This window comes from Zingiber officinale, chromosome 1B (assembly GCF_018446385.1).
Source record: "Zingiber officinale cultivar Zhangliang chromosome 1B, Zo_v1.1, whole genome shotgun sequence".
Taxonomy (NCBI): Eukaryota; Viridiplantae; Streptophyta; class Magnoliopsida; order Zingiberales; family Zingiberaceae; genus Zingiber; species Zingiber officinale.
In genome coordinates this window covers 146,408,143-146,425,055 of record NC_055986.1, presented here as the reverse complement: position 1 = coordinate 146,425,055, position 16,913 = coordinate 146,408,143, and the positions used below count along the sequence as shown (strand labels likewise).

Sequence of the window (16,913 nt, the reverse complement as noted above, 5' to 3'; positions counted from 1 at the left end):
TAAATTTTTAGGTTTGATTATAGATTCTTTATTTATTATATTTCCAGCTTTTTTGTTAAATCTAAGTGACGATTCTGTTCTTATAGAGAGTCAGAGATTGTTTAGATTGGATAAAGAACTGTTGGTTCCTAATGATATTGTTCAGGTATCATTATTGCTTCTTTCACTTTAAACTTTCTAATGTTTGGCATATTATCGGTAACTATCATGCAACCTCACCCTTTGTATCAAAATTCTGTATTTTCTATGTAACATTTGGTTTGGAAAGAAAATGGTCAAGTGTGTGGACATATGTGTAGACAATGGAGAGAACAAGATCTCTTGAGAAGCCTATTGATTTGTTACAAATGCATGCTGATTTGTTCAAGGTATCTTCTCTTATCCAGTAAGACACAAATTTTGGAAAAGATTTTTTCACAATCCATGGCTTGATGGTAGATGCTTATGATTTTCTGTTTGTTCCAGGAAGGCAAAAGTGCAAAGATGAATTTTGAGATTAATGATTATCCAGGATCAAGTGGGAAATGATCGCTATACTTTCAAACCACCAGATTATAAATGGAGATGAAGTGTTTCATGAAAGCAAGAGTTAAAATGCTGCTACCGGAATGTAATAGAAGATTGTAATGCAATTGAACTTCTAAATTTTGTGTATTGTTGGAATTGTTGTCTTGTTATTGAACTTCAAACACTTTGGTCCTTCTGAGATTACTGGAATTGTTGACTTGTTACAATTGTAATGCAATTGTAGAAGTTATATTGTGTTATTGCTATGCCACATGTAATTGACATATATAATTGTAGAACTTGCTAGACATAAATATACAAAATGGGTCATTAGTTTTTGCCCATTCATCAAATCTAAGAATGTTCTGCTTACTTTTGCTCTCTTCCTCTATCCTTCCTCACTCCTTTCCTTCCCTTTTAAATGAATAAATTTATATTTTGTAAATTACTTCCTTTCTAAAAAAGGTATGTATTAAATAACTTTCACAAGCATTGTATGTGTGTACTGACGTTGGTATTGAGAATGCAATGAATTAAAGGTCTTCCTTCTTTGCAGAAATTTGTTGATGAAATGATGGACCTAGTGGAGCTTGACAACCTTAAGGATGCCATAGTGGGTCTTCCAGGAATCACAGGGCTTTCCACTGAACAAAGAAATAGACTGTCAATAACAGTAGAGCTTGTTGCTAATCCTTCTATCATCTTCATGGATGAACCGACATCTGGTCTTGATGCAAGAGCTGCAACTATTGGCATGAGAACTGTGAGGAACACAGTTGGCACTGGACGAACTGTTGTTTGCACAATCCACCAACCAAGTATAGATGTATTTGAGGCGTTTGATGACATACTGTAGCTAATAATAGATGACATCTTGTGTAGAATTTATGCATGTTTACATGCCAATAAAATGAACCTTGTTACTGAAACAGCTTCTGCTAATGAAAAGAGGTGGCTTGGTCGTCATAGGAATAAACTCATACACTTTGAAAATTTAATTTCTCCATTACATTTTGAAAGCTACTTGGAATAAACTCATAGGACATGAAAGGATATGTGAGTTAACAACCAAGAATAACTGAGAAGGTACATTAAATCATAAAACACTGATAAGGTACATTAAAAACTTAGAAACATCTTTCATTACATCTAAAGTTATTTGCTTATAGTAAATTACATCAATCACCTTAAAATCATCACAATCCAAGTAAATACAACTACAACGATAGCAACTCTAAACTTCCTATTCAGTGAACATATTTCATCACTCAACTTTATCAGAGTTGTTCACATCCTCCAGAAGATCATTGCTATCAATAGCAAGAAACAAACAACACGCATTATTGATGTCAGATTTGTGAAGAAACAACAAAGCATCAATCAATGTACCCCTTTAAGCAGGATAATGAATCATGAAATTTAACTAAAATACAAGAAAAGATACAGTGAGTAAATCCACTTCCTATACATTGGAAACTCTTTGCATAGGAAGAAATCTTTGCATCAAAAATAAACAAGAAAGCTCGTGAATTGTTCAATCACCACCATGACATTTAACTAAAACATAAGAGAAGATATAGTGAGTTACCAGAATGGAAAGGGCAGGAGGAAGAACGAGATACTGCCAAGAGTAGCTTCTCTGGTGGATGTTTGGTGGTAGAGCTTCACTAGCGGAGGAGCTTCAGAGCGTGGAGGAGCTTCAGAGCGTGGAGGAACTTGGAGCTTCACCGCGTGGAGGAGATTTAGGGCTTCAAGAAGCTTCATAGCGTGGAGGAGCTTGGAGCTTCGCCGCGTGTGAGGAGATTTAGGGCTTCGAGAAGCTTCACAGCGAGCTTGGAGCTTCGCCGCGTGGAGGAGATTTAGGGCTTTGAGAAGCTTCGAGGAGCTTCACAGCGTGGAGGAGCTTGGAGCTTCGCCGTGTGGAGTAGAGGACGAGCTTCTGCTGGTGGAGGACGGTTTTAGAGCTTCGCTTGTGGAGGACGACTTTAGGGCTTTGCTGGGGTGGCGTCTTAGGGTTCGGTTGGCCGTCGTCGTGGGTGGAGGAGGAGGGAGAAGCGGCGACGGTGGAGGAGAAGGGAGAGGTCGAGCCGAGAATCGCGTCGCAGGTGGAGGGGAAAGGAGAAGCCACGGGATTTAAGACAAAAGTTGGGTTGTGCAATACGAAATGCTTGTTTTATTTCCTGTGTTTTTCCACGTAGGAAGTGCTGAGTCATTCCTTGAGGTTTTATGCTCAAGGAATATGGAGCACGAAAACCTCAAGGAATGACTCAACACTTCCTACGTGGAAAAACACAGGAAATAAAACAAGCATTTCGTATTGCACAGCCCAGCTTTTGCCCTAAATCCCACGGCTTCTCCTTTCCCCTCCACCTGTGACGCGATTCTCGGCTCGACTTCTCCCTTCTCCTCCACCGTCACCGCTTCTCCCTCCTCCTCCACCCACGACGATGATCAACCGAACCCTAAGACGCCACCCCAACAAAGCCCTAAAGCTGTCCTCCACTAGCAGAAGCTCGTCCTCTACTCCACACGGTGAAGCTCTAAGATCCTCCACGTTGTAAAGCTCCTCGAAGCTTCTCAAAGCCCTAAATCCCTCCACAAGCGACGGTGGAGGAGAAGGGAGAAGTCGAGCCGAGAATCGCATCACAGGTGGAGGGGAAAGGAGAAGCCACGGGATTTAGGGCAAAAGCTGGGTTGTGCAATACGAAATGCTTTTTTTATTTCCTGTTTTTTCCACGTAGGAAGTGCTGAGTCATTCCTTGAGGTTTTCGTGCTCCATATTCCTTGAGCATATCATTTCTCTTTTCCTTATGAAACCCAAGTGACCTTTGGTTGAGAAATGATATGCTCAAGGAATGACTCAGCACTTCCTACGTGGAAAAAACAGGAAATAAAAAAAGCATTTCGTATTGCACAACCCAGCTTTTGCCCTAAATCCCGAGGCTTCTCCTTTTCCCTCCACCTACGACGCGATTCTCGGCTCGACTTCTCTCTTCTCCTCCACCGTCGCTGCTTCTCCCTCCTCCTCCACCCACGACGACGGCCAACCGAACCCTAAGACGCCACCCCAACAAAGCCCTAAAGCCGTCCTCCACCAGCAGAAGCTCGTCCTCTACTCCACGCGGCGAAGCTCCAAGCCCCTCCACGCTGTGAAGCTCCTCGATGCTTCTCAAAGCCCTAAATCCCTCCACAAGCGACGGTGGAGGAGAAGGGAGAAGTCGAGTCGAGAATCGCGTCACAGGTGGAGGGGAAAGGAGAAACCACGAGATTTAGGGCAAAAGCTAGGTTGTGCAATACGAAATGTTTTTTTTTATTTCCTGTGTTTTTCCATGTAGGAAGTGCTGAGTCATTCCTTGAGGTTTTCGTGCTCCATATTCCTTGAGCATATCATTTCTCTTTTCCTTATGAAACCCAAGTGACCTTTTTCACTATGTAGTGTTTTTTTTCCTTGAAAAAATGGTACAGTTTGCTCTTAAATCTAGTGCCTAATTTGAAGCATCTTCTGCGTTTCAGGAGGCGGAGAAGCAAATATGTGACATAGTTGTATCAAAAGCCTTAGTTCCGAGGATCGACCGGCCCATGCGAATCGTGTGCTTTGGAAAATATACTTGACCTTGTTGAGATGAGCTGCCACCAGATACACAAGGAGACCATGGCTCCCAAAGCTGCTCTGGAAGTCTAGTTTGATTTGTCAATTTATTAGATTCAAACAATCATAGAAGTAGATCGTGGTCTCCCCCTTCCACTCGGGGAGACTCTTTTTGGATTCTATGCAATGCAACGCATGCAAATACGTGCATGGTCGAACCCTATTAACGAGTAGATATATGTTTCTGCATGCTTTAATGCAATTTTGAATCGATTGAATTGATCATTCCCACCACTTTGATTGCTGCCGCCCATTAGATTCTCTTACTTTCGTTCCATTCCTGAAAGAAGTCCGTTATGATTTCTATTATTTGAAAGCTGCTCTGGAAGTCTAGTAAAAAAAAGATTTTTTCTTCAATTAGCTTAACAAGTGTTTGTCAGCACAATGGTAAGAAGAAGAAAAATCGAGAATAAGAATCTCTCGTACGTTATAATTTACCAATGGGAATTTTAAAATACCAATCGAGCCACAGGATCATGTAGTTTAGTTTTTAGTACCTCTGAATTATTTGTTCGCCACCAAACGGGATCCTGATAGACGTATCCAAATACTTACTAATCATAATCATCATTTACAAGAAAGCAAATAGAAAATCTGAAACTTCTAATAGCATGGTGAATTTTAACAAATATTTGAAACAAAGCCAAATACTGCAGACTAGAAAATACTATGCATATCAAATGAAAATCTTACACGAATGGTACTCCAAGGAAGGTCTCATACCTTCTTTAAGAAGGCAAAACGTGCAGCCAAGTCATCATATTCCGGTAGTTTGGGATGTACTCGTCTTCCATTAGGACTTCGCGAGTCTGGCTGTATTGATGCAGCTGGAGTAGGAACCTTAGAATCTCCAGGAGGTCTAACTGGCTCAGGTGACAGTGGTACTGCTCTTTCAATAGGCGCAGATACTCTTGGTCGTTCAGAACTGAGGACATGATCCCTCAGCGGAGTTCTGCTTCTCCTTGATTTGTGTTTTGGCGTTCCTTTTCTGCTATAATGAATCAAGAGCTTATCCATAATTTTGTCTTCATCATCGTACTCATTGTAGATAGAAGCATTATGTCTGCCTCGGCTCTTTTCAGACCTGCTTGGTGTTCTAACATCAAGTTTGTCATGCTCTATGGCAGTGCCCATCTCTTCATAAAACTCACAAGTTATACTAGAACTCTTCCATCCTGAATGCCTCTTTTCCTTACTGTAGTAAGCACCATGTTTACTGAAATCCTTCCTGCCTCTGTGTCGGCTCTGGTTATTATCTAACTTTTCATCAATGGGTTCGCTTGGATGTGCATCTCTAGTGTTCTCCTCATTATAGTACTCATTGTAGGTATTCCTTCTTGTATATCGTTTTTGGTTGTCCATCTCATTGTCGAAAGCTTTCCCATCATCATAGTAATAACCATAGTTATCAGCGCCATATCTACTTTTGAATTGTTTTTGGATGTCCAATCCATCGTCAAAGGGTTCGAATGAATGTGTATTTCTGGACTTCCGCACACCATAGTAGTCCTCAACGGTGCTAGCACTCTTCCTGCTTGTTTGCCTTCTTCCTTCAGTCTTCTCACTTTCAATAGGTTCTCTAGGGAGTCCGTCATTATAGTAATCAGGATTAGCACCAGCAATAACATGCCTACTTTTGTAGTGTCTTCTATCGTCCGCTTGATCGTCAATAGGTTCATATTGATGTCTCTTTATTTTTTTTCCCTCATTGCAGTACTCACTGACGACACCAGAAGTTTGCCTGCTCTTATGTTTTCCTCTTCTTTCTCTTGGGGTTTCGGCTCTGTAGTTGTCATCATAGATGATCTGATCACTTATTTCAGTGAGCACTCTATCATTGGCATTACTGACTGCTAAATGCTGTGACTTCCTGCACAAAGCAGTAGGCTTCATTTCCATATCGCCAATGATTCCATTCTGCTGGTCATCCCAAGTGCCATAAGGTTTGGCAGGGCAAGCAAAACTCGGTTTTTCTATCATTTGATCAGCAGTAACAAAACTATTGACTTTTGGCTTTACATAAGGTGGAGGTAGCATTCTGGTTGTTCTACTTTTCTGATCCACAGATCCATTTGGATCTCTACCCTTTTCGGTATGACCCAACCATTCGACATGATCATTCTGTGAGCCATTTCGATTTCCACTATTCTCCATCACTCGGCTATTACTTTTGCTCCCATTTGATTTGCCGTACGAAGGGATAGTTGTTGGTTTCTCATTTGGAGATTTTGTGAAAACTCCTTGCTTCTCAGAGCCTCTTCGATCCTTCGCTACCTTATTGTACCAACTACCGACATTGTCATACTTCTGATTGCTTATTTGATTACCACATGAAGGAACCACCGAACTGGTCAGATATGGTTCGACATTTTCAATCTCATCAAACTCTATTTGCTTGTGCCGCCGCACAAAAGCCATAGATGTTAGTTCACGATTTTTTGTTGGTGAAGTCTCCTCCTTTCTGCCTTTATTGGGCACTAGTGGAGTTGCATCATCCACAGGATGCAGTGCAACTGTCTCAGGTTGTTCCTGAATTTAAGACAATAAACTCTTAGCCAATGTAATTCGGCTCAAAACAAATGTATTCAAGAAATGAAGGATAATGAATTAACAATATTTTCTTTTATAGCAACTCGAATTGAATACAGTATCTTTTGTGACTCACATATTTGGTTGCAGGAGAACTCGATAATTTATGCTCAAATGTCCAAGAATCCCATTTAACAGAGAACTCTTCTGCGATATTTTGCATCGTACGCATCTTTTTTTCGTTGGGAAATGCCTTCTTTTGAATTTTCTCAACAAACTGGAAAACATCATTCTCTATGATGAGAAAATCTGATAACAACAATAAAGTAATTAGAAAAGGTCATACGACAATCACCTGAGCATTCACAAATGGTTCCATATGACTCCCATATCGATCTGTAAACATACGCCTAAGATCACATAGTTCTGGCAAATCAGAGAATCTAGCCGCTGCAAAAATAAGAGTTGACACTGCTTCCATTGCACCTTCAGGGCATTCTCTATTTAGGAAAGCACAATTATATCATCATATAAATGAAAGGCATTCTCTATGAAGGAAAGCACAATTATATCATCATATAAATGAAAGGCATTCTCTATGAAGGAAAGCACAATTATATCATCATGAAAGGCATAGAGTAGCAAGAAAAATCCTTCACTTGAAATGAGCTGGCCCAACCAAAAACTTATCTCGTGGTGCCGGCTTGCCTACCATCTTGGCGGACTGGGAAATTCCCAACACGGCCCAATTCAAGATGGATTATAGGTTAGGCGGGCTCGGAAATTCCCAACTCAGCCCAATCCAAGATGGGTTATAGGTTAGGCGAGTCATTCCAGCCCAATCCATCAAAAATAAAAAAATATGAAAAAAAATCCCTACTTCATTGAAATTGATCATTTCATATATAAACATTTTTAGAAAAATCCCTAATAAAAAATTTAATTCTTGATTTCACACTTATATATATTAGCCAAAACAATTGATACAAAAAATTCACAATCACTATAATCCATGCAAGCAAAACAAGTAATTTAAAACTTAAAAGAGAACATAAAAAACTATGACATGGCATCATCCATATCAAATTCTTCTCCTCCATCTTTCCTTTCTCTTCATCATTTGATCCTTGCTTGGACAACATTGTTTTAATACTTACATTGTTTTATTACACAAAGATGAAGGTAGTTAAAATTAAAATCACAATAAACTAATAAATCAACTAAGTCAAAAATATAATTAAAAATTTGTAAACAAAATTATCAATGGCATAACTATGTAACCAATTGAGAGTGCAAATAAGAACTTGCACTTTTTCAAGAAGGGTGCAACTTCTATACTTGGTAAGCACACAAGCACCAATGGAAAAAGATGATTTTGATGCAACAGTAGTTTAGGAATAACCAAAACATTACATGCACTTCAAGAACAATACCAATGCTTTTGTCTCTTCTAATGATCTTGATAATATGGAAATTCGTTTTGGCCCCTCCAAATAGATATCCAATTGAGATTTTCCAACACTTGTAATTGTTTGACTCTCATATGCCATCATTTTCTATATTAATTGGAATAGTAGTGACAAGAAAATATAAATCAATTAGAGAATACAGGAAAAAAATATTAGAGTAATTGCAGAGGTGTATATGTGGTAGAATAAGATTATGGTTGTGAAGAACTTAGTCTTGTTAGTCAAAAAAAGCTTATACAATTTTGTCTTCACAAGTTCTTAGAATCAAAAAAACTCTTGACATTTAACACAATCACTCAAAATCTTAGAATAAAAAAAACTCCAACATCAAAAGCTTTATTTGTGGGTCAAGAATAGCCCCAAATGAAAGCACCATGCTATATTGAGTCCCAATACTTGTCAAACTTCATCATTCTTTTACACATATAACTTATCTCATCTTCATTTGATAAGTTTTCCTTTAACAAAACTTCAATCTTTCATAAAATATAAATTTGACGTAGGATAAAATGGCTCAAGAAACATATTTTCTCTCTGCTTTTTCACTCTTCGAAGGACAATATTTATAATTCTTGTCATTGAATTGAAGAGAAGAAACAAAAACATTTTTTATATATGATGGTACTAGTATCAATGTTACCAACTGTTCGTACACATTCTTCTCAGACTTCTTCATCCTAGTCTTTGAACATTGAACATACTTGACCTACTATCTAATTTTATTCAAAGTTACAATAGCGACTTTCAAACCTTCTTGGACAATTAGATTCAAAATATGAACATAACAGCGAATATAAAAAAACTCACCGTCATACAATAATCTATCATGCAGAGAGAGTTGCTCTTTCAAATGAACTTGCATGTTGTCATTATTAGATGCATTCAATTCCCCATTCCTTCAAAAATTCAAACAATTTTGCAACTAATTTAACTCGAGACATATGAGAAAAACCAAGTATTAGACTATTTAATTTTCAATTATTATCAACAAATGGATAGTCAAGCAAATATAACCCTCACTAGTGCACACCTAAAGCTAAACAAACTCTATTTTGAATAGTAGGCAAAACATATTTAAGTTTTTTTTCTCCTTCGAGTAGATTTGGTTAATATCAGAAACAAGAGTATTTCTAGAAATACAAGCAACATTAGTATTTACGTACTTCATCCAAGCTCTAATACCATCATACTCAACAAATGAAAATGATAAATCATGTCTAATGCTTGCAGAAGCCAGTAACTCACGTAAAATCTTTTGGTCTATTTTCTTAGACCTCATCTTCCCATCTTGATCAAGAAGCATTTGTCCATCATCATGGAACTTCAATTTGTCACAAGTTTTATGATGATGCCACAATGTCTAAGTCCCATAATGTTGCTCCACATTTATACTGTTTTTTAATCCATTACATTTAGTTTTATCTATACTATGTCTATCAATCCCTTTGATTTTCTTAAAATGCATCCAAATATCAGAAGTTTCTCTAAACCTTTTAGTAGACCCCTCATCGCACTTAGTTAATAGTTTGATTTTGAGAAGTAGAGTTTATTTCAAAACCAATCTGTAATTAAAAAAAAGTTTTTCAGAAAAAATCAATCAAATACAAAAAATGATTGAATAAATGACCATAAAAATGCCAAAAGGTTTTGTTATGCATCTAGTAATGACAACATTAAAAGTTGCTCTTTCAAATAAACTAATTATTGAATAAAGGACCATAACACAAATTTTGTAAATATTTTTTTACTTTAGCTTTATTAGATACCTCTTATGCTTTAAGATGCAACATTAGAAGGGAGATGGGCATAAATCAAAATAGTACATGCCGAATTAAAGTGTAAGTAGTGGGCCAACAACATTAGTGGGCGCTAGCGGCGTCTGGTGAGTGGTATGTTGTGGTGCATACTACAAAGAAGTGACAACGGAAAAGTGTGGCAACTCGAGTCGATTTAGGCCCAACTTGAGCTCGCCTAGACCCGCAACTAGCATGGGCTGGCCCATTTAGGCCTGCTTTTAAATGGGTTGATAAAAACCCAACTCGCTTAAATTGTTTGGCGGTGCCGGACGGGCCTAATCTAAATTGACAACTCTACTTAAAATGGCCTTCAAGTCAAAATCCCCCCTATTTCGTTGTTCGGCTATTGTTTTCTCTCAAGAATCAAAGGGTCAAAGTCCTAATTCTTTTCTATTCTCTACGGCTAGCCGACTCTGCATCTCTTCTCAATTATCACTTCTTTGCAATCTACACCACAGGACACAAGTCACCACCTCACGCCGCCATTGCCCACTAGTGGCCCATCTCAGCACCGTCGGCATGTTGCTTGCACTTTAATTTGGTATGCGCTATTTTGGATTTTGCTCATCTCTTTTTACACTAGTTACCATCGATGAATCTCAAATTTCAAGACAAGAACCTTCCTCAAAAGCCAACATATTAAATGTAATGTTGCATCTTAAAGCATAAGAGGGCTCCAATAAAGCTAAAGTAAAAAGTATTTACAAGATTTGTGTTATTGTTCTTTATTCAATAATTGGTTTATTTGAAAGAACAACTTTTAATGTTGTCATTACTAGATGCATAACAAAATATTTTGGCATTTTTATGGTCCTTTATTCAATCTTTTTTTTTTTTATATTTGATTGATTTTATCTGAAACTGAAACCCATTTTTTCATTTTTTTTATTAGAGATTAGTTTTGAAATGAATTTTGTTTCTCAAAATCAAACTATTAATTTAGATGAATTGGAAAGTACTAAGCACGATGAGGGGTCAACTAAAAGGTCTAGAGAAACCTCTGATATTTGGATATATTTTAAGAAAATCAAAGCATAGTATAGATAAAACTAAATGTAATTGATGTAAAAAATAGTATAAATATGGAGGTAACATTATGGGACTTCTACATTGTGGCGTCTTCCTAAAACTTGTGATAAATTGAAGTTCCACGATGTAGGACAAATGCTTCTTGATCAAGATGGGAAGATGAGGGTTAAAAAAATAGACCAAAAGATTTTACGTAAGTTACTTACTTCTGCAATCATTATACATGATTTATCATTGTCATTTGTTGAGTATGATGGTATTAGAGATTGGATGAAGTATGTAAATACTGATGTTGCTTGTATTTCTAGAAATACTCTTGTTTCTGATATTAACCAAATCTACTCGAAGAAGAAAAAAAACTTAAGTATGTTTTGGCTACTATTCAAAATAGAGTTTGTTTAGCTTCAGGTGTGCACTAGTGAGGGTTATATTTGCTTGATTGTCCATCTGTTGATAATGACTGAAAATTGAATCGTCTAATACTTAGTTTTTCTCATATGCCACTCCCGCACTCAAGAGTTAAATTAATTGCAAAATTGTTTGCTTTTTTTAAGGAACAGGGGATTAAAAAAAAGTTCTCTTTGACATTAATGCATCTAGTAATGACAACATGCAAGTTTATTTGAAAGAGCAACTCTTTTTATGTGATAATTTATTGTGTGACGATGAGTTTTTTCATATTCATTGTTCTGCTCATATATTGAATCTAATTGTTCAAAAAGGTTTGAAAATCGCTATTATAGATTTAAATAAAATTAGAGAGTCGGTCAAGTATGTTCAAGGTTCAAAGACTAGGATGAAGAAGTTTGCAAAATGAGCATAGGCAATTGGTAACATTGATGCTAGTATTGACTTGCAATTGGATGTTGGATAGTGCCACCAAATATAAAAAATCTTTTGCTTCTCTTCAATTCAATGACAATAATTATAAATATGGTCCTTCAAGTGAAGAGTGGAAAAGAGAAAAAAATATGTGAACTACCAATTTGATCTCTAGTTCTTATCCTACATCAAATTTGTATTTTATGCAAGTCTGGATGATTGAAGTTTTGTTAAAGGAAAACTTATCAAATAAAGAGGAGGATAAGTTATATGTGTAAAAGAATCATGGAGAAGTTTGACAAGTATTGGACTCAATATAGCATGGTGCTGACCGATGAATAAAGCTTTTGATGTTGGAGTTTTTTTATTCTAAGGTTGAAAGTGATTGTGTTAAATGCCAAGAAAATTGTACAAGCTTTTTGACTAATATTCTAATACTAAAAAGACTAAGGTGGCGTTTGGTTTAGAGGTTTAGGAATGAGGGAATGAATTTATTCCCAAATCTTGTGTTTGGTTGATGGGAATGGAATCAAGATTTTGGAATGAAATCCAAAAATTTGGGTATGGATGAAACCCATCCTCTCCCTTGGGTTTTGATGGAATGGGAATAAAAATTAAGTTTTGGACAAAAATACCCTTAGTATATTTGTTCAATTTTTCTTTTATTTCACTCGCTCTCCTTGTTCTCTCTCATCATACTTTCTCTCTCCTCATTTTATCATCACATTTTCTCTCTCAACATACTTTCTCTCTCCTTATTTTCTCTCATCACATATTCTCTACCATTTTCTCTCTGTATTCTCTCTCATCACGCACTCTCTCATATTTTCTCTCTCTCCATTATCTCCATATTTTTTCATCATTCTTTCTCTCTCTTCAATTTCTCTTACCATAGTCTCTCTCTCTCCGTATTTTATCTCATCATACTTTCTCTCTCTTCATTTTTTCCATCACACTCTCTCTCCTCATTCTCTCTCATCACGCATTCTCTCTATATTCTCTCTCATCACACACTCTTTCTCATTATTTTCTCTCTCTTCATTTTCTCCTCATTTTTTCCATCATACTTTCTCTCTCATCCCGCTTTCTCTCTCCTTGATCTCTCTTACTATACTCTCTCTCCATATTTCCTTTCATCACACTTTCTCTCTCTTCATTCTCTTCCATCACACTCTCTCTCCTCATTTTCTCTCATCACACTTTTCTCTCTTCATTTTTTCCCATCACACTTTCTCTCTCATCACATTTTCTTATCATACTTTCTCTTCTCAATCTCTCATTTCCTCTCATCACACTTTCTCTCTCATCATACTTTTTCTCTTCTCAATCTCTCCTATCATGCTCTCTCTCTTCATTTTCTCTCATCACACTTTCCCTCTCTTCATTTTTCCCATCACACTTTCTCTCTCATCATTCTCTCTAATCATATGTTTCTCTCACATTCAACTTTATCTTCCATCTAATTTTTTCTCTTATTTTCCTCTAAGGGTAAAAAAATAAATTTAAGTTCATTCCGATTGAAAATATTCAACTAATCAAACATTATTTTTAGGAATGATACTGAAAATATTCAACTAACCAAACATTATTTTTAGGAATGATACCCAAGCTCATACCCATTCCCATTCCGATTCCTAGGAGAGAACCAAACGCCACCTAAGTTCTTTACAACCACAATCTTCTTCTACCACACATACACCTCAGCCAAGTGTAGGAGTTTAACAAAATCTTTGATGATGTAAGTACTCTAATTGTTTTTCCTATATTCTCTAATTGATTTATATTTTCTTGTCACTACTATTCCAATTAATGTAGGAAATGATGGCATATTACAAGTGCTAGAAAATCTCAATTGGAACTCTAGTTGGAGGAGCCAAAACTTGAATTTGCATATTATCAAGATTTAGACGTTTTGGAGCATTGGAAGAATCAAGAGCATTGGTATTGTTCTTGAAGTGCATGTGATGTTTTGGCTTTTTCCATTGGTGCTCATGTGCTTACCAAGTATAGAAGTTGCACTCTTCTTGAAAAAGTGCAAGCTCTTATTTGCACTCGCAATTGGTTACATGGTTATGCTATTCGTAATTTTGTTTACAAATTTTTAGTTATGTTCTTGACTTAGTTAATATATTAGTTTATTGTGATTTTATTTTTAATTACCTTCATCTTTGTGTATTTTATATGTAGATAAAGGTAGTGAAGACAATGTAAGTATTAAAACAACGTTGTCCAAGCATAGATCAAATGATGAAGAGAAAGAGAAAGGAGATTGATGAGAAGAATTGGATATAAATGATGTTATGATTGATGAAATTATAAAACATTGTATTATTTGTTTAGTTTCATAAACTTCATTGAACTTTCTACTTTATGAACTCTTAATTTTTAATTACTTTGTTGAACTATTTGGCTATGTAATAAATGGTATATGGACTATTGTTTGGTGTGGATTATGAATTTTGGTGATTTAGTTTAGTTTATTGTGATTTTATTTTTAATTACCTTCATCTTTGTGTATTTTATATGTAGATAAAGGTAGTGAAGACAATGTAAGTATTAAAACAACGTTGTCCAAGCATAGATCAAATGATGAAGAGAAAGAGAAAGGAGATTGATGAGAAGAATTGGATATAAATGATGTTATGATTGCTGAAATTATAAAACATTGTATTATTTGTTTAGTTTCATAAACTTCATTGAACTTTCTACTTTATGAACTCTTAATTTTTAATTACTTTGTTGAACTATTTGGCTATGTAATAAATGGTATATGGACTATTGTTTGGTGTGGATTATGAATTTTGGTGATCATGTACATGTATTGCTTGCATGGATTATGGATTAAGGTGATATTTTTTAAGTGAAAGTTGTGATTTTTTTATGTCAATTGCTTTGGCTAAAATGTATGTGTGAATTCAAGAATTAAAAATTTTATTGGGGATCTTTTTAGAAATGTTTATTTATTAAATGATCAAATTCCATGTGTGTGTGTATATATATATATATATATATATATATATACGGGTTGGCTTGTCTAACTAGCAACCAACCATGGGTTGAGTGGGTTAGAAATTTCCAAGTCCGCTAGGATGATAGGCCGGTCCATGGGCCTATGGGCCGACTTGACTAGATGAAGGATTTTTGTTGATCGACCCACCGCACCATGGGCCGACTTGACTCTAGTTTTAAGTTTTGAAAAAAAAAATCCTTCTCAGTTTGCTAGCTAACTTGAGTCTGCCACGGGCCAGCCGGTCTAGACTGTACCTCGTGTGGGCTAGTTAGTTTAGGCTCATTTTTAAATGGGTTGATAAAATTTCAACCCACTTAAATTGTTTGACGGACCAACTTAACTGACCAAACCCAAATTGACAGCTCTAGATTTTTTTCGTTTTTGATCCTAATTAGATTTCTGCTTTTGCTAAACAAAAATAAAGAATCCAAAAATCTCATAGGAATAGCGAGACTAGTCATGAAGTAAAGGCTGATTAATCCATGAATTATGCTCAAGAACAAATACGATATGACTTCAAGGATGTCATCTTCAAGGGCTTCAAAGATGAACCTCACGAAAGCTTCCAGTTAAATCCACATATTTAAAATCTCATATTTCTTTTGAATTTGTGCTGGTACATGAACCATTATTCTCATACTATATGCATTGCAGTTAAATTGAAAAAAATAGATAACCATATACTCTTCATCCACTTTGAATTAGTATACCCAACAAGCTATCATAAGAAAGAGAACTATTTATCAATGCTGATGATCCTGGATAACAACTAAAATAGATTTATCTTGGTACCTCAGCTTTTGTAGGGTTGGAAGCTGATTCAAGACAACCTCACAAAACCGATTAATCATTTCATAGCAAGATGCTCGGTTTATATCACATATGAGTGCATCCATCTGTTTCGCGCAGTAGGAGAAGAAACAATCAACACAAAACAAGAAAAATTCAAACAAATTCATCTAAAATTATTCACCAAAAAATTGGCAGATTTTGAGCAGTGAAACCCTAGTAATTCCATTATTTTGAAAATCACTTCCACCAAGCACAGTGAAAAGAAAAACGCAACCAACTCAGTTAAAACCACTACTGAACCATCATTTCCAATAGACGATAAAACAACTTCCATCAAGCACAGTGAAAATTTTGCATCTTGTTTAGCAGAAAAAATGCGACCGACTAAGCCAAAAAAGCAACTAATAACCCAATTCCAAAAGACGAGAGGAAGATGCTGATCAAGGAAAAGATGAAAACGAAACTTGGAAGAGGCATACCCTCGCGAAGGCATTAGACTCGTGTCCGGCGGCAAGGAGGTCGGCGACGTCCTTCTTGAGTAGCCTCACCGTGGCCTGCTTCTTCTTCACGATCGCGTCCATACGCAACCTTATACGCTTCACCGCGTGCTTGCTGTGATCAAGCGTGGCCAACATTGCACGAAAAAATGCCAAATCAACCATCAAATAAATCTCTTTTTTGATCGGAAAGAAAAATGAGCCAGAGCAACCGTATCGCCCAAAATAAGAGGAAGAAAAGAACAGGAGACACAAGATTACCATCCTACGGAGAATTTGCCGCCCACTAAGCAATCAAACATCTTTCGATCTCTGCTGATCGCAATCCAAGGAGATATTGGGAGAGGCGCACTCCCTTAGAGAAGGTAGTGGAGCAAGCGAAGAATAGAAACCGAAAATGGACAGCTCAAAGTGTTGCTGCTGCCGCTATTTCTACCCGTCCATGTGTAATTTCCAATTTTACCCTTGACAACGTCAATGTTTAAATAATATTTTTATATTCCAAAATATTCCAATAAATATCATTTTTTAAACTAAAATATCCTTCATTCTAAAAAGTAAAATAATTTAACTAAAGTGTAATTTCCATTTTATATATAATTTTTCAAAAAAAAAAGATATAAAATTAATGGATTTCATCTATTTAAATGAAACGACTCGACTACTCAAATAAAATAATTTAACTTATTTAATTAGTTAAATTAAATTAGACTCTAATTTCTTTTCCCACCAAGTGTTAATTAAAGGATAAAATATAATTTCATGAAGAATAGGAGGAGAGCAATGAAACGGTTGGAAACTCCCAGTGGCGAA

At 36.3% G+C, this 16,913-nt stretch overlaps 1 protein-coding gene across 1 annotated transcript; it reads right to left on the bottom strand.

The window, feature by feature from the left end:
* Window positions 1-4,575: 4,575 nt before the first annotated feature.
* On the bottom strand, window positions 4,576-16,497 carry LOC121984159. The gene is made up of 7 exons (XM_042536974.1): window positions 16,362-16,497; window positions 16,083-16,215; window positions 15,604-15,707; window positions 7,041-7,185; window positions 6,822-6,962; window positions 4,880-6,685; window positions 4,576-4,686 (listed from the first exon to the last, which is right to left on the bottom strand). The coding sequence occupies exons 1-7, from the start codon at window positions 16,400-16,402 to the stop codon at window positions 4,606-4,608; spliced, it is 2,451 nt and encodes an 816-aa protein (XP_042392908.1). The 5' UTR covers window positions 16,403-16,497; the 3' UTR covers window positions 4,576-4,605.
* Window positions 16,498-16,913: the final 416 nt, after the last annotated feature.

Coding starts and splice junctions, on each gene's coding strand:
- LOC121984159 (XM_042536974.1), bottom strand. CDS start 16,402: ATGTTTGATTGCTTAGTGGGCGGCAAATTCTCCGTAGGATG. Junction 6,963..7,040: donor AACCATTTGTGAATGCTCAG/GTGATTGTCGTA, acceptor GATGTTTTCCAG/TTTGTTGAGAAAATTCAAAA. Junction 4,687..4,879: donor GTTTTGCCTTCTTAAAGAAG/GTATGAGACCTT, acceptor TACGTCTATCAG/GATCCCGTTTGGTGGCGAAC.